The following is a 19,456-nucleotide window of genomic DNA, read 5'->3' on the forward strand; positions in this document are numbered from 1 at the left end:
ACCACATTGGCTAAGATTTAAATACCTGCGTCATTAATGATGTTTGAAAGGGGTGGAATGGAAGTCTAACTAGTATGCTGAATTAGTTGAATTAAGAGTTACAGGAGTTGAAATTTCAATTTTCAAATTCTGATAAGATGTAAAAAACTAACATAACAATTTTTTTTCTCACAAAAACTAACATAACAATTAACATACTAATAATTTGCTATTAAAAAAAATGATTGATGGGTGTACATGGGATCAAAATTGCATGTTGTCCAACTTTCATATAGTTTCATAATAAAAAAATCTAAATTGATTTGAAAACTAAACTTTCAACTCCTTTAACTCTTAGATAACTCTTAGATAAGGATTTTTACTTCCCAATGGCTGAAATTTAAATAATAAGTAGAAAATTAATGATGTTTGAAAGGGGTGGGATGGAAATTCAACTGGTATGCTGAACTAGTTGAGTTAAGAGTTAAAGGAGTTGAAAGTTTAATTTTCAGGTTCTGTCAAGTGTGAATCTATATTGGGTAGTTGTGAAGAGTTGGAATCCTCTCCATTTCCAATTATTTTCATTTCTTTTATTGCTATATAGTTTTGGAAATATAAATACAAAAATATGACATTAAATGAGGTCAAATTACTTTTATACACTCCAAAATATTTAAAAACTTTGGTAATTAATGGAAGAAATGAAAATAATTGAAAATTGAGAGGATCTCAACTCAGCTATGTGAACTAACTGCAAGACACATTTACAACGGAAAATTCAATTCCCATCGGAGTAATTTTTAAAGTTGGCAAATCAAAATTAATTTCTTGAAGAAATGTAATTGCTCCCTCCGTCCCAAAATATAAGAACTCATTGATCATTGCAAGTATGTCAATACATAATTTTGATTACGAATATCTTTAATTGTCTATTAGTAAAAATTATAAAAATTTGATATTTTGAAAATATTCATCGAAACAAATCAAACAAGATCTTATATGATAATATTTATATTTATATATTTTTTGAAAAATACGGTCAAAACAAGACATATAAATAGTGCATTTAGTCATTTGATAGGGACGTCACACTATATGTGTATGAGCCGATGTTCGAATTTTCTAAGGCGAATTTTCTACTTATTTACTTTTAAGGCAAATTTTCTACTTATTTACTTTTAAGACAAATTTTATAACTACCAAACTACTTGACAAAAACAACGGTGTTCGTGCTACAAATTTTAATGTCTCATTGTCCAATTAATTAATAGCACAAAAATATATCGTCTTAAAAAGATAGACATGCATGTTGTATTCAAAAAATAAAATACAGTAAAAAGATAGACATGAAGACATGTGAAGTAATCAATAACAATAAGAATCTGAGGGGATTCGTAATTGCAATTTGCAAGTAAAAAGAAGAAAAATGAAATTATTTATACTGCTTCAATTATACACTCCTATATAATATATATCCACAAATTCAATTGTTAGATAGATGCTTACAATACCAAGGTTAAATATAAATAGAATTTTCCTAATATTCTTCTTAATTCTTACATCTGAAAATCTTAATTAATTAGAAACTATATTAGTAATAGAATTTAATTATCTACCTCAATGTCATATTTCATGCACACCCTTCTGGCTAGCTAACTATGCATCAAACCTGTTAAGAGAATGTTTGCTCAATCAAATTTCTGTTTCTTATACAATTAATATAACGTGCTATAGGATATAAGAGAAATTAATTACTAGCTAGCTAAACCTAAATACGAATTTTGATGTGATATAGGTAATAATCTTCTTCTCAAATAATTTAAAAAGCATCTAATGACACATAATTAAAGAAATGTATATACCTTAAAAGATGAAATTAATATATATTATGAAACTATGAATCATGGATCATGGCCTAATCTAAGCTCCAAATCCACTTCATTTTCTTCCTCATCATTCCCTCTCTTAATTCTTTGATGATGGGTGTTATCCACATAATGCTGACTTGAACCAATTTGAAGACTCAAATTAGGACCTTGAAGCTCTTGATTCAAATGCAAATTAGACCAATTTGATGATGATCTTGAATATTCATATCCGAAACCATGCACATTTGAAGGTTGGTAATTATTTCCAACAAGGTAATTATTTGGTGGTGGTGTTGGAAAATATTGATGTTGAAAATACATGCCATGATCAAAGTTTTGACTCATATGTTGTTCTGAATTAGCATAAGGAAAAGCCACACCTTCATCATTAGTGAAGAATTTGTTAGAAACTTGTGATGATGAAGAATAATTTGATTGCTTTGAAGCCTTTGATCTATCTTTCCTATGAATATTCATGTGACCACCTAATGCTTGAGCATTTGTGAAGCCTCTTTTGCAAAATGTGCATTCATAAGAACATTTTTTACCTTGATTATCATCACCACCACCTTCTTCACTTGAATTCATGTCACCAAAAACAAATGTAACAAAATACTAGAATATACTTTGTGTTTGAAAATTAATATATGGAAGAGAATGTATAAAAAATTATGTGAAGGTGAAAGGGCTTTTATATAGAGGCAAGGGAATGTAATAAATTGGGGGGTCAAATTAAATAAGTGACAAAATTAAAGAAAATGAAATAATTGGCTAAGTCTATGTGGCAATTCTCATGGTTTTGTATCAATTAAATGAAAGTGATGTTTTGGTGTTTATTCATGGGATTTTTCCATTTGGCTCTATGAGTCTAAAGATAGCTTAATTAAGGTATAACTTTATTATATACTTCCATTTGATTTGTTGGTTACACTTTCTTCTTATGACTGTTTTCATGACGAGGTTGTGTAATTTATTTTGGTATCTCTTCTTTGCCGCGTTAATATGTGACTAATTTTTATTTATTTATTTTTAAATTTTTTTTTTGTGTTAATCTCTGGTTCACAGGAGAAGGAGGCACCGATAATTCAGAATTTGATCTCAAGATAAGTAAAATTTGACGAAAAATTATTCCCACAAAAAATTGAACTTAGATTTTCCCAAATAATTTATCTTAGAAAGAGTTCATTCAATATATGACTAATTATTATTTATAAAAAAATATATATGACTATTTTTTTTTTGGGTACATATATATGACTAATTCTTAATTGTATAGTACTACCACAAATGTATAATTAAGCACATGAACCGTGTTTTCACAGTTCTTTTTTTGAAGAAAATTTCCTATGTTTTCATTGGTTAGTTTCATAGTTCTATTAATATGTCCTGGCTGTCAATTATCTTACTATATATATGATTTATTTAATGACATGCAGACAGAATGCACATGAGACGGTTCAATCTTCATATATTGTGATTTACTTTATCAAATCATATATCCAAAAAATTCCATGTTCCCACTTAAAAATGCTTTACTTTTATCACTAGGGTGCGTGAGGTAAAATTAGTATGGATGGAGTCATATTATCATATTATCTATAATATCTTATTATAAACAATATTTGGAGTTAAATTGATGCATATATATACAGTATAATGCACGACGAGTTATAATTCCGCAACGTGATAAATTAAAGTTTAAATTTTGACTAGAAAAGAAATATTTTTATTTACTGTTTAAGTATGTCAAATATAATTACTCATGTGGATGAAATGTATATAACAAAACTAATTTTTTTTTTTTTATAAGCATATAACAAAACTAATTAATTGCATTTTTGACTTTTTTTAATGTAAAATTGTTAGTATTTTAATTGTTATGTTAGTTTTATTATACATTGTCATGACTTGAACCTTGAACTTCGAACTCCTTTAACACTTTTAGCTCAACTAGTTGAGCAGTTGAGCTATTCATTCAACTCCTGTATTTTTGACTTTTTAACTTTTACAAACTTGCGATTTTACTCTACTAACTCTTATTCTTGATCCCATCTTAATTGTTTAGTATTTTCTTTGTTGATTTTTTTTTTACTTTCACAATCAGTTTAATCTGGTTTGAGGTCAGTTCTGTCATCAAATGGTTTCAGCCCCATCCCGATCGCAATTGTGGGAGATTCAAAAAAATTAATTATTCTTTGTTGAAATCCATGATATGATGAACCTTTGGTAGGGGTTTGAAGGTCTGTGACTGCTTAATATTCTTTGTTGAATTTTGTTTTAGTGTTTTCTTTCACTAAGCTTAACATTTTATTTATACAACATTAGTCATTCAAGTTTATTTTACGTATGGACATATCATATTTACCACTCAATTGCGTGTTAATACCAATTATTGTTGGATGTGCAGATGAAATAAAAAATACCAATGAAATTTAAAAACACAACTGCATGAAGTTTCGGATAAAAATATTCAACCTAACAATATCAATAATGTCAATTAAGCTAGGTTTTACGGCCGCATATTCCCATTTTATAATTAGGAAATGAAAACTACAATACGAATATGAAGTGGATTCAAATTTTCTACAAAAGTTACAACAGAACAATGCAACTATTTTGGATCGTTTGGATCTTAAATCGTCGATTAAGATTGTTTTACCGCATATACAATTGAGTTCTTCAAAATTTAAACCATTTAATTTCAGATAGATTTACTGCTGCCTGAAATTTTTACAGCGGGAAATCCATGTCAAATGTGAGTATTGTATAATGTGAACATGTATGTAGCCAAATATAGGCAAAAACGCGTTGAAGTATATTTTGAGAGTTAATGTCACATCTTAAAAAGTTGTATACCCAAATGTCTTTATCGTACTTATTTCTTGATTGAAAAGAATTGTTGATATATTTAGGATAATTTCCCTGGTAACTATACACTATACTATACCTCCATGCATTTAATTTAACTATGTGATCGATCGCTTTCTAGCCATTCTTTGGAAGGAAGAGACATGTGTACTATATAAGGTATAATCTTATCTTATAGTATAGTAACTAATTAAACATATGGTTGTGCGTACATGTAACAGGTTGTTCCACTACCAGGCATGGCAATGGGGCGGGGCGGGGCGGGGACGAGTTTTGCCCTCCCTAAACCCAAACCCATAAAGTTCGGGTTTTCCCAAACTCATTCCAAATTCGAGCGGGGATAAAAATGATAACTCCAAACCCATACCCAACGAGGATCGAGTATCCCAATTGGGTTTCGGGTATCTCCATTACGCCTCTTTTCCCATGAATTTAGATTATATTTTAGTATTTTTTTTATTAAAAAAAGTTAAATGTCCAAAATTATTTTCTCTCAACAATATTTTTTTAAATAAAGAAAAAAATAGAGAAAATGGTTTGTTTAATACTCAAATTAAAATAAAAAATAAATATATGAACGTAATTTAAAATATTGTTTAAGCGTTTCTAATTTAAAAGAGGTGAAATCTAATTTTTAGTATAAGCGGGGCGAGTTCGGGGACGGGTTCGGGGTGGGTATCAATGTACCCATTACCCGCCCCAAACCCATATTTTAAATCGGGAAAAACCCAAACCCAGTCAACTCGAGATTTCTCCGTCAAAACGGGTATGGTTTGAGTGGGTACCCGCATGTATGAATTTTATTGTCATGCTTATCCACTACCCTATATGATGTTATAAACAACGTGATTAATATATAGAACATATTTATTTAAGTTTGAAATTTCACCTTTACAGTTGTGTATAATTTTAGTGGTATTTATCACTTTATTCAAAGACAAAAGAATTTTTTTAGTAACTTTCGATTAAAAATGAATCATTTGAAGAAAAGAAATCAATTTCAAATTTTCATAGAATCAATTTTCGGTTAAATTTTATTTATCTTTCAGTTAACTTTATGATTATCATGTCTCTTTTTCCGGAGATTAAAACAATAAAAAATATTAAGATCATTTAAAAAAAAATTCATCAAAAGGAAGGGAGTGGAGCCAGTTCAGAAGGAATATATTGATGGTACCTATTGATTATTTTAAATTGAAATCTCTACAAGAGACCAAATGTCTCCTTTGTAGTTTAGTACATAATTAGGTTGATCATGAACTTTATATTTTTTGGTTTAGTCTTTGAAATGATCCGTGTTTTATTGGCTTCCATAAAGAAAAGTTAGCTAAAGTAGTAACTAATTAAACAAGTATTCCAAGTTTTAGTGACGTACGATATCCTATCCTAGTCCTATATAAAGACTAAGTATTCATCGCAATTGGGGGACTTAATTAAAGTAATTAAACCACAAAAATAAAATAACATTTGGGGGACTTAATTGCAAAATGGGGCGTGTAATGACAACAACACCAGTACTGCTTGATTTTTTTTGTACGTACCAAAGGCTCAATTGGAGGAGTATTTGAGGGTTCACACGCTCTTTTTACATTTTAAATAGCGTATGCGATAAAAAAATAAAAATTTTGAAAAATCACAATCAACTATCTATCACGTGGACTACGTATGCTACTTAAGCAATAACCTAATTGATGGTCAAGTCTACAGCATCAATCAAAGGATTGTCAAATTATCAATTTTAATTAATCGCATGTGTGGCCATGATATGACAATGGCCAATCAGAGCACCCCAAATTTCTTATAAATACTCCCTTTTCTTCTCATTTCTTTTGGTTTTATTTTTCTTTCATTTTTAGTTACTTTAGTTTTTGATATTTTTGTCGTTTCGTGTGTAAATAGCCGCATAGCCTATTGTTGGTAATTCATAGGTGTTCTTTAGTGGTCAAGGTTGGAAATATTATGGTAATCAACAAGGAACTTTTTGTGGCCAAATTTTGGAAATGTTATGACTAACCAAAATGGGTGGCACTAAAATGGGTCTTTTCCGTGCAAAAATGAAACATCTCGTATCAAACTAGAAGGTGAGAGCAGTTAAAGTGGTAGTCTGTAGGACCAAAAATTAAAACCCAGCCTTCTAAGTGCAAACCTGTAGCACACAAAGCAAAATTCGGATATGCCCTTATTTTATTAATGCGCTTAATTATCGATTCATTAAAGCAATTAAATAAGCTCGTATTAACGCAACAAATTCATAAAATTATCAAAAAAATTATCATTATCCAAAAGCAACAAAATATCATAAAATGATCACAAATATCAACCAGACTACCGAGTAGCAACTCCACCACTCCTCATTTGATAACGAAAGGCATAATTGACAGTTGAATAAATTTTATTCAAAAACTTGGCTTGGCACATGAGCCCTCCGTGAATTCCCCACTATTTAACAGTGACGCCACAATTTGTCGGATCCGACTGTTCATAACAACCAGGTCAGAAGCAATCGAGCCCTCTCTCTCTACATGCTCCTCCATAAGGGTCTCAATCTCACATGGCTTCAGAGGATCTCCTGGCGGCAGAATAATCATGTAGGGATGTGAGATCCAGAAATGCCACCTCATATACTTTGGCGCAACATACCACAAATACAAAGGAAGACCGCCTCTTTGCTCCCGAGTCAACACACCTGGTCCAAGTACTCACTGTACTTATGGGAAATATGCCGCTAGGTGTTGAGCGACGATGCAGACTGAGAGGGATATCTGAGGAATCATCTGCACACAACCGAACTATCAAGGACTCGCTCAAAGAGGTGCTTTACCATCATCGGGTAACATCTAATCCAACTAGAGTAGTAGGAGATCTCCTCGAATTGCCCTGTAACCCCGTGGTAGCCAAAAGATGGTTGTCTCACTTTCAAACTTGCTTATCAGCTCATCTTTCCACCTTCACATACACGGGACTGGGCATATTTGGCATAGCTTCGTGCCACCCTCTAATTCTTTTGTTGTTTGGCGTTGTTTGGCATAATGTTCAAAGATTATTGATTTTACTCAATGATACGCAATGATATTCGATATTTAACATTGCCACAATATCCTTTTGCAATGATGAAGATTAAGACACTTATTGATGCTAGCTAGTGCTGTCATCGCAACGGGAGTTGCATCTAGCGTGATATGAATTGTTTGGATATTAAACATATTTACCATGAATATTTATTTTTATGTTTATTCTTTAGACTAATTTTGATTTTTTTTTTTTAAATTCATAACTTAAAATTGAAACTGTTTTTGAATTTTTAAAACAAAAAAAAATATTTATAAAAATGAAAAACAAATAATTTATTTATTTATATTTATATAATTATTTGCAGTGCAGAACATGTACATAGGTATATTTAAATAACATATAATAAGTAGTATATAATTTAAAAGAAACTAGCTTCTTATCTCGAGCATTATAAATTTATGACTATATATATATAGAGAGACTTTCTATCCAATTATTGGAGTCTGAATAACAATTCCATGTTCTTTATCAACCCAAACCCAAACCCTATTACAACAGAAGTTTTCGATGACACTATCATAACCATCTATTACAATATAAGCATTCACCAATGGATTCTCTCTCTCAATTGTAGCTGCTGCCACCTTTCCTTCCCCTCCAACCAATTCTGGCCATGAATCCTTACCTACACAGTTGTCCAAATAGGGGCCGGTCCCGATTATTTGGACTTTGGAGACCAAACCCCAAATATTAACATGGACATCACTTTGAATTATACTTTTATAGTGTTTTTTTTTTTTTTTTATAACAAAGACAAATTAAAAAAACACTATAACTTATTATTTTATTTTTTAAAATTTATTTATTTATTTTTTTTAGAGATCTACTAGCACATAATTTTTATTTTTGCCTCCAAAAAATGGAGGCCCAACACGATGGAGCGTGTAAGGTCGACCCTGGTACTCAATATTAATAAATAATTAATTCAACCATAAAATTATAATTAAATCTCATAAACCATTTTGTTTAGGCTTAATTAGTAAAATGGTCTCTTAAAGACATTTTTGGTTTCACATTGGTCCCTTAAAGGAAAAAAAGGACCGAATAGGTCCCTTAAAGAAAAAAAAGTCCGAATAGGTCCCTTAAAGACATCTCCGTTAATCAGTTTGGTCCTCAAAAAAATGGACGGAAAGGACAAAACTGATTAACGGCGGAGATGTCTTTAAGGGACCTATTCAGACCTTCTTTTTTCTTTAAGGGACCAATGTGAAACCAAAAATGTCTTTAAGGGACTATTTTACTAATTAAGCCTTTTGTTTATTATTCATATATATGTATAAGTAGGTACACAAAACAACTCTTTACCTTTGCATTCATCATCAAACATTTTTTTTGTCGACTTCTGGTTTTAATTTGTATATGACTATATGTAACTGTTTTCTTCTTCTCTGCAATTCTTGTGTTTTTGATATGTTAATGCATTGCAATATGAGGTATTTATAGTAGTTTTTGGTGGCAATCTTATGGATTTTTGGACAGTGCATGATTTGTACGGATAAGATTTTAAAGTTTAAAAAAAAGAAGTTATTATTAAGTTTACGATATCATATTATAATTAATCAGTTTTCTTGTTTGTGAAGCATACATATTTGTTGATTATTTTTGGTAACAAAATGGTAATGGAATTGGCACTTGACAATTTATGCTCATAACGTGTTCGTGCATCCTTTTGGATTAAATATGTGTGCACGGACAGGTCGATAATGATAAGAATTTGATTAAACTTGCGATACACATAAGAACAAAAGTATAAAAGTAGAAAATATATGCTTTGTACAATTTTTATTTTAAAGGAACTCTGTTAATTTCTACTTAGAACTTGTCTTCGATGTTCAAAGCGTTGAGTTACACACATACTATTTTCAGTAACAAATAAATGAAATATGATGTTTAAACATAGAAAAGTTATTCCTAAATGGTGAATTCTTCAGTACACGTATTATGTGGGGGTGTACCGGTACACCGTTGAGGTGGTTAATAGGTGGCAATCATTTATTGCGGATTTTATTTTTTTATTAAGTTTTCATCATTAAACACTACTTTTTAATATTTATAAATGTATCCTTCACATAAATATAGTCATCAATCATGTTCCAGAATAAATCAAACATGCATCAAATATTTTAATCTAGATTGTCACATTTTTTTAACAAGATTCAAATAATTTAATATTAAATACGTGAGGAACTATACATCTATCTAGTATATTTAAGAAAGTAAACTACTAATAAAAATATTAAATTGTTCATTCTGGAAAAATTTACACATAATAATTTTATGGGTAATTTAAGTAATTGCACACCAATATTTTATTAAATAATAATTGTATACTACTCCCTCCATTTCAAATTACTTGTCGTTTTAGAAAAAAAAATTGTTTCAAATTACTTGTCGTTTTGATAATTTAAGGTTATATTTTGTCTATTATACCCTCATATAAATTCCAAATATTCAGGAGTAGTTGTTGAAACCGTAAAAGATTTAATATATATTTGGAAAACTACAATTTTTTTTTTGGTACATAACATATTAAATTTTTTTTGTACATAATATATTAAATTTATTGGAAAGAGAAAGTGTGTGCAAAAAAAAAATTATTGGTGAATTAAAATAAAGGTATAATAGAAAGATAAGGTACAAAAATACACTTTATTAATTTCTTGTTTTTTTCTAAAACGACAAGTAATTTAAAACGGAAGGAGTACTTGTTTATCGCAGTAATTTTTATGTGGAGAAGTACTTCAGGTTCAGTCCAGTTACATCTCAACTTCATTTCTTCGCCTAGCACTAGCAAAAGGTACACAAAATAATTTGTACGGGTTTTTCTTCTCGCACCCCTCTCACATGTGCGAAGAGTTTTTTCATGATCTTTTTTTCATTTACGGGGTCGTAGATGTTGAATTTGAGTTAAAAATATTGTCACTCGCTATTTAGAATGTGAAGAGTGCTCGCATCCTAAAAATGAGGGAGATAGTTTGATAAATTTCAAGAGGCGAGTGAGATTTTTTAGGGGGCCTGAAAAATAACTCTCAATTTGTACACCTAGCACCACCAACACAACTGACAACGATCACCTCACCTTGGCCCTTCTCCAAGTGGGTATCGGATATTCTAGGCCCATTAAAAGCTTTGTCGCACTCCCAAAAGCAGCCATGAAACAAGCAACAACAACGCGAAGACATAGTCGGAAAGAACTCCCTTGACGGAAAGCTAACTACCAACTAGGAAGGACCATATAGTGTCACAAACTCCACCGGAAAAGGAGCTTATATATTCTCCAAACCCTTTTGGAAAAACCATTCTTCAAACATAGAACGCCGATAACCTAAAACACCACTACAACTAAGTTAGATTACTGTTTTAAATTTACTACTTGCACGATACTATACTCTTTGTAAAAATTGTATTCTAAATTGCAGTGGGCGTGTTTGATTTGTTAAAGGGTAAGTACTAGACAGAACAGTACAAGACAGAACAGCACAACACATGACAGAACAGCACAGAACAAACTTTTGGGATATTGAACATTTTTTTGTCTTATACGATATTTTGTTAATAAAATGGTATTTTGGCATTTTAGACAACTTGTACTGCGGACAAAAAGTTGTGCTGTGGTTTAGTGAGGGACAAAAAATTATGTTTTTGTCCTGTCCATTGCCTCCCAGTTTGTCCAGTTCCTGAAACAGTTTTACAATCAAACACAGTACAACTACAGTTGTCCTGTCCAATCCCTTATTTTTTTAGCAGATCAAACAGAAGTATATCTTAATATTCCTATATATATGATAAATATTCATCACAACTAGTGAAACTTAATTAATTAAAATTCTTAAACCACAAAATAAAATAAAATTGGAGGACTACAATTTTAACCATCAATACGACTATCATTAACCACCACTCAGAACATGTTAATTGCCACTCGGACAAAGTGAATAGTGATAGGCATACATATGTGAACAAGGACTTTCAACTATTACTAAAAGTACCTGATAAACTCCAATTTAGTGTATTATATATAGATACTTTTGTGGTATTTAAGAATAATTATTTATTATTATATAAATAACTCACTTGATTTGCTCTATATTTTACAAATGAGAAGAAAGATAAAAAGAATGCAAATCTAATTTTTGAATCATTAAACATATTATTATTATTATTATTATTATTATTATTATTATTATTATTATTATTATTATTATTATTATTATTATTATTATTATTATTATTATTACTAGAACATCGACCCGTGCGGTGCACGGGTCTGATTAGTTGTAAGTTATATAATGATTAAATAAGATATGATAATTCCGATAATGTAAGGTATACGAAAAAAATTGAGTAACATTAAACGATAGTTCGCCAATAATTTTGGATAAATATTCATACAAAGAAAATTATGTTATATTACGGAAGATTTTCTTATAGACCACATTCGAATTCTTAGTCGTATCTTCACCGTTATCATCGATGATCAATATTTTTAATCCTTTTCAAGAAGTAACTCTTGAAATTGCAACATACAACTGACCATGTGAAAACACTGGCGACGGAAGATATATCCCAACACGCTTTAAAGATTGTCCCTAAATCTTATTAATAATCATCGCAAAAGAAATCATTATAGGAAACTGTCTCCGTTGAAATTTAAAAGGAATTCTCACGTCAGATGGTGTTAGAGAAAATCTAGGTATGAAAACCTGATCACCAATATTACTTCTTGAAATAATTTTTCCTTCAAGAGCACATTTTCCTAATCTCGTAATAATAAGTCTTGTTTCATTGCATAATCCTAATTTTTGATTCAAACTCCTTAATAGCATAACTGGACCTCCAACTTTAAGTCTCAACTTGTGATTTGGAAGTCCCGGAGTAGAAATCGTGTTCAAAAATTCGGGAGTATGAACATCATCCACTGTTTGACCGTCTACATTTTGTGTGAGTGGAGTATCATAACTCAAATATGTTTTTTCTTCTCCAGGAATTAAATCCAACATATAATCATTTATTGTATCGACTATTGAATTTTTAGGAGCTAGTATAGCTCTACTTTGGAAATACGTTATATCGTTCATGTTTTGTAAAAGTTGGGATATGTGCTTTCAACGATAGAAGCAAGAGGATCACCTGAATTTGGAACAATAAATCTGATGGAATGTCAAGTTCTAAATCATCGTCGCTGTCATCTCCAATTTCTCCATCGCCAACAGCCAAAACTCATTCAGAAAACAATATTCTTTGTTCAACGTCTGCACTCGAAGCACCACCGAGAAGCCTCATGTTTTTACTAAATGTTAAAACTTCACAAAAATTCCAAAGAACCGAAGAATTAATAGTAGCATGAACAACTTCTGACCTTGTACCTTTGGGTATTACTGGTAGAATTTGTCTAAAATCTCCACAAAAAACAACAACTTTTCCACCGAAGAGAATGTGTTTATTTTTTTCATCAACAGACTTGAGAATATCTTTTAAAGTTCGATCAACAGCTTCGAAATAGTGTTTGTGCATCATTGGTGCTTCATCCCACCCATATAATGAGCTTTGCTTTTTGTATTAATAACATCAAAGGGCTTTTAGGAACTATGGTACATGTTGAAAACTCGTCAACATTTAGAGGAATACAAAACCTTGAATGTGCTGTTCTACAACCAGGTATAAGCAATGCAGCGATCCCACTTGAGGCAACTGTTAAAACTATCTCACCTTTTGAGCGTAATGCGGCTGACATGGCCCTCCAGATAAATGTCTTCCCTGTACCGCCATAACCATAAATAAAAAACACACCAGGTTTGTTTTCGTTAACTCTTGTCATGATTGTGTCATATACTTTACGTTGCTCTGAAGTCATAGTTGACATCAATCTAACATGTTCCCCAGCTAATGATTGTCTGTTATAATTCAATTCGTCGTGTATTAAACTATTTTGTATATCAGGAACTAATGATGTGTCTGCTCTAGGCATTGGAGAATAATCTTTTAAACTCTTCCCACAACTACGTAACATCATCTCAATATCTGCTAGTGCATATTGTATCAATTGATCATCGGTTAATATTAAATTTGCAATGTTAAAATCAAAATAATGAATGTGATTAGTGACATGACTATGGTTATGTTTGGTTGTATTGCAAAAAAAATTGATTTAGCATAAATGAATTTGATAATAACTTTCCAAATCACACGTGATAATAACTTTCCAAATCTCACATGATAATTATTCTCTAAATTTATGATCCGATAGAAAAAAAATCATTGATCAGGGAAGACATAAAAATATTTCGTGATGAATAATATAGTCAACAATAATTTTGATATGATATACTTTTGAAATTGATGGTGCTTATCAATTATTGCACATAATTTTAATCACAATTGGTATACTTGCCATAGTGGTTGGTAATATTGCCTTGAATTGAAGGGTTGCAGGTTTGAATCGTAGTCAAGACAAAATAGTATTATTTTTTAATAAAAATTGCAAAATAAAATGGAGGGAAAACAGGAAAAACAAATTAGGGTTTAGGGTTTGCTTGTGTATACAAGCTTATAATATAAAAGATTATTATTATTATTATTATTATTATTATTATCATCATCATCTAACCATTTTGTCTTATTGGATGCAAATGATGACAAGCCCAAATGGATATATCTCACATAATGGCCCAAAGAAAATCAAAACCATAGTCTTGGATTAAAATGAAATTGGAATACAAGTGGTTTTCGGCGGTGATTAAGTGATACATGGGAAGCCTTAAGGAGGAAGTTTTCGGCACAACACAGAGGAACAAAGGCGGCAGTGGCAGATTCGCAAATTCCAGATTCTTACACTTGAAGCAATTGGAACCAATGCCTACTATAAATAGGGATTTTGTGTAATAATTAACAACTTATAGATCGATATATTATATGAAATTAGAACACACTTACTTGATAATCATAATCACAAATCATCGTTACCGGAAACCAATATCGAAAACATCGATATACTAGACAAGGTCTTCCTCTGCCTAATCACATGCTCCAGTCTTTGAGGTCTTTGATGGGTAAAACCACAAATGAGCTTTCAGCTTATTGCTAGCTTGACGACGTGACGGCAAAGGGGACCTAGCCTATCTATTTATAAGATAACAACCCTAGTACCACCCATCATGGACTCTAGAGTTGGGCCTACACTTTGTTTCTACACAAATCAGAATTAGTGTTCAAGCCAATTATTACTGATCACAATTATCGGGCTTAAGCATCATCAAATGGATCACAACAATATCAACCCGTTTTTATTAAAACCAAAACCCACAATTGATTGCAGCCCACATAATATTAGAAAATATTCTAACATTCTCCCACTTGGGCAAAATCAATTGTGTATATTTAATTTGAAGAGAACATTTTGAAAACGACTCTCGGGTTGACAACATATTTTAACGTGGCCACATTGATCCCAAGATGCAACATCTAATTAAGACTCCGTCCAACAAAAGTTAAATGATATCGAATCATAGCGGTAATTATATCATTATCGATACAACACCTTCCATGGTTACAAATACCACCAAACTCCGTCGACTAGTCATCTGTGTAGAGTGTAGCGAGAAGATGATATGTCTGTGATCTCAACCATACTATCATTTTCTTCATCAATCCTCAATTTCTCTCAAATGCCTTAAAGCCAGAGAAATTCTATGATCCATAAGATACCACAAGTCCAAGCTCCAAAACAATGTTGACTACCGCAGTATAATGATCTAATCAACATCGAGCTCCAATACTTTGGACATAATTTCTCTCAAATGCCTCAAAGCCAGAGAAATTACATGGTTCTTAAGATACCATAATGCCTCAGCTCCAAAATAGTATTGATCACCGGCTAAGTGATCCCTACAACACTGAGCTTATTTATTTATGTTTTCACATAATGCCTCAGCTCCAAAATAGTGTTGATCACCGGCATAGTGATCCCAACAACACTGAGCTATAATATTTATTTATATAATGTCTCAGTTCCAAAATAGTGTTGATCACCGGCATAGTGATCCCAACAACATTGAGCTCAAATATTTTTATATTTCAAATAATTTCAAATTTATAAAATGAGTTAATATAAAATTCAAACTCCCACTAATCAAGCATATCAAAAGAATATAAGTTATCTCCCACTAATCAAGTGGTATATTAAAACTCCCACTTATCCAAATGTTCCTTCACAATTTTTAAAGAAACTCCAAGTCTTGCTTCCATTTCTTATAATTTAAGATATTCAACATTTCAATGGAAACATAAATATGCGTGGAGAAATTCATTTCTGAATCAAAACCAGAATGCATTAGTATTATCATAAGAGGCCAATATAATAATGTAATCACCTTTGGGCAGAATACACAAACTAGGATCAATGCCTCAGTCAAAACCTCATCAATTAATTATCGTAAGGACAAGATATAGCTCAAAATCAATAAGCTATCACAACGAGGCCAATATAATGGTACAATCACCTTTGGGCAGAATGCACTCACTAAGGATAAAACCCTAGTCAAAAACTCAGATGAGTTAATCAATGAGTATACACTGAACTTTGAAATTTGTCACCTTTAGGCAGACAAATTCCTCCGATCAATACATCCTCCAATAACTTCATCTTAAATTAATTTTTAATTATAACATATAATCATCACCTTTGGGCAGAAAATCACATGTCACAATTAAAAACATTTCTCAAACTACAAAGAAAATTCCATCAATTAATATAAGTGGTTCCACTTTGGTGGTAACGCCATATACCAACGCACGAAATCTCTTGCATAGGAATCAATAATTAAAAGTTTTCACATACAATTATATGTCTTTAGTTGGGGAGAGAAATCATTACTATGAAACAGTTAACTCAAGAGAGATCATTATTGTGAAACAGTCAACTCAATATAATAAATAAATGATTTATGCAGCGGAATAATATGAGACTTCATTTGAAATATTATTGAGGATATAAATCAAATAGTCCCGAACTTTTATAAATAACATAAGACTCCTCAATATAAGTCTCTATAAACATTTATAAATAGTTGACATGTAGAACTCTCTCACTTGATAGAGAATTATAGTTGAATTACAAATACAAAAGTGTTAAAATATTTAAACAAATATTCAACTATTTTCTCTTTCACACAATGGACATGTCAAACAATGTCACACTAAATTTATATTTTTCCAGAATTGAACTCTCAAAATATTAAACTTGAAATACTCTCACTCAATAGAGTAAAATTTAAAAAATTGGAGTATATAACGTGAAATCAATTAATCATTATATAAAGAGTTTCTAATTTAGAATATTCTGGAAAAACAATAAAACTTTAGTATATAATTGCACATTTATTATTTCAAAAGAATTCGATAATATCTTAAAAGAATTTCTCCTAATGTGCAATTATATAATAAGTCACAAGAGTATAAATAATTGCACCACTAACCTCCAAAGTGTGACCTCATCCTTACAAATAGAGTCGATGAGCATCGATGACTTTATCAAAAGATTTTTAACAGTGTTATCTCAAACAGCCACAAATCAAGGACAATCCGTTATATGATAATAAAATAACTTCAATAATAATTTACTCAATATATATGAATAATAAGCTACGGTGCAAGGACGTTAATTTTCAATTCCTTTAATAATCATAAGGCAATTTAATACAGAAGTATCAATAGCCACCTGATCAAACAAAACTTTAAGGTATAGGGAGACTTTTGTTTGTCACTAACAAGTTCCAGGAAGCACTGGATACTACATATATAACATGATGAAGCTTGAAATCTGATCTCTAAAATTTAAAGAAATCATGAATCAAATAGCTAGCTCTATCTCAAGTTGTATATCATAGAAGGTCGAGTCCATTCACAAATACAGATCATATCAGGATGAAATTATGCAATATAAATAGCTAAACACAGAATGCATATATCATCACACATAACAACCGAAAAAATATCAGAATTTGAATGCAAGTATCATCGCATAAAAGTCACCTCCTATGAAACAGAACAAGCCATAATGGAAGTATTCATGTGCTGTAATTTTCAATCCATTAAATCCCCAAGAGTACGAGAAGAATACTTTCTTTCAATTTGAAGATGGAGGAAAACATAACAAACTCACCCCATCAATGGATCAAATTCAAATCAAGTAAAACAAAATTCAAAGCTCTTATTTTCATATCTTGTTGTTATAATTATGGATCCACATTATCAGTAAAACTTTATTTCCACATAAGGAACTTATATAAGTGACCAAGTTCAAATAAAATAGTAATAACCACTGACAAAATATGGATCCTACCTGTGATTTATAAAAGAAATTTGTACCGGTCATGAAATAAGGAAACAATTACTAATTTGTCAAAATCAAAATAAGTAATCGACCGATATAATCTCAAGGAACAAATCAAACAAACATGTATCAAAGAAAATTATTTGCAGAGAGAACAATCTCAAGGAAAAAATGTGAGATACTTCAATCCAAGTTGAGAAATTTAAAATAGAAAGTTTCTGGTTCAAAAGGTGTGGGATGCGATACTGTTATTTACATAGAATAATCTCAAATAAAATATATGAGATACTAATATTGAGGAACAAAATCCTCAACAAGAATAAAATTGTAGCAATAGCCAAAATCAATTTGAATTTGAGCCAGAAAATCCCATTGCTGGAAAATTGTTAACATGACAGATCAATTGCATAAAAGCATCGACAGTATATCATGACATGAGCAAAACATATAGTCAGATTTCAAAGCAGTATATCAATGAACACATTACAATCATAATTCACGTCAATATGGATATGTTTTCAACAACTTGAATCAATTTGGTCTAGCAAAAACTTGATTATTGATAAAGTGCATATAATGGCACTGCCACATGTGCATACCAGACAATGGAAAATCGTAGCATAAAAAGGAAAAATAAATCATATCAAGTTTTCATGTATGAAAAACCGAAGACCATCAATAAATAGTGTATCTATTATGAGTGAATTATTGAATTTCAATTCACATAGGAAAACTTGGCTTTAAAAATCAACCAAATAAAATTCAATTGAATTTCAATCCATGAACGGCTGTTCAAAAACAAAGACAGTTCGCAATATTGCGATTCATCAAAATAAATTAATAAACCCTTATAGATGGCCAAAACCTTGAATTAAATTAATCCCAAACTTATTGATTGATGAATTTCAATAACGGTAGTTTCAAAACAAGTATTAGGTTCAATTTATCAAAATTAGGGTTCTAAATCATATAATAAGGCTCTGATACCACATGTAATAATTAACAACTTATAGATCGATATATTATATGAAATTAGAACACACTTACTTGATAATCATAATCACAAATCATCGTTACCGGAAACCAATATCGAAAACATCGATATACTAGACAAGGTCTTCCTCTGCCTAATCACATGCTCCAGTCTTTGAGGTCTTTGATGGGTAAAACCACAAATGAGCTTTCAGCTTATTGCTAGCTTGACGACGTGACGGCAAAGGGGACCTAGCCTATCTATTTATAAGATAACAACCCTAGTACCACCCATCATGGACTCTAGAGTTGGGCCTACACTTTGTTTCTACACAAATCAGAATTAGTGTTCAAGCCAATTATTACT

At 31.0% G+C, this 19,456-nt stretch overlaps 2 protein-coding genes and 1 pseudogene across 2 annotated transcripts; all 3 read right to left on the bottom strand.

Annotated features, from left to right (window-relative positions):
• Positions 1-1,424: 1,424 nt before the first annotated feature.
• Positions 1,425-2,485, bottom strand: LOC123902409 (transcriptional regulator TAC1-like). The gene is made up of 2 exons (XM_045952130.1): positions 1,842-2,485; positions 1,425-1,648 (listed from the first exon to the last, which is right to left on the bottom strand). Exon 1 carries the CDS (start codon positions 2,433-2,435, stop codon positions 1,881-1,883), a length of 555 nt encoding a protein of 184 aa, XP_045808086.1. The 5' UTR covers positions 2,436-2,485; the 3' UTR covers positions 1,425-1,648; positions 1,842-1,880.
• Positions 2,486-8,212: 5,727 nt separating this feature from the next.
• Positions 8,213-9,114, bottom strand: LOC123889451 (glu S.griseus protease inhibitor-like). Its single transcript, XM_045938792.1, has 2 exons — positions 9,093-9,114; positions 8,213-8,412 (listed from the first exon to the last, which is right to left on the bottom strand). The coding sequence occupies exons 1-2, from the start codon at positions 9,112-9,114 to the stop codon at positions 8,213-8,215; spliced, it is 222 nt and encodes a 73-aa protein (XP_045794748.1).
• A 3,139-nt stretch (positions 9,115-12,253) lies between these two features.
• LOC123902410 lies at positions 12,254-13,521 on the bottom strand (annotated as a pseudogene).
• Between the last annotated feature and the right edge of the window lie 5,935 nt (positions 13,522-19,456).

The sequence above is a fragment of the Trifolium pratense genome, linkage group LG1, assembly GCF_020283565.1.
Source record: "Trifolium pratense cultivar HEN17-A07 linkage group LG1, ARS_RC_1.1, whole genome shotgun sequence".
In the NCBI taxonomy this organism is placed as follows: Eukaryota; Viridiplantae; Streptophyta; class Magnoliopsida; order Fabales; family Fabaceae; genus Trifolium; species Trifolium pratense.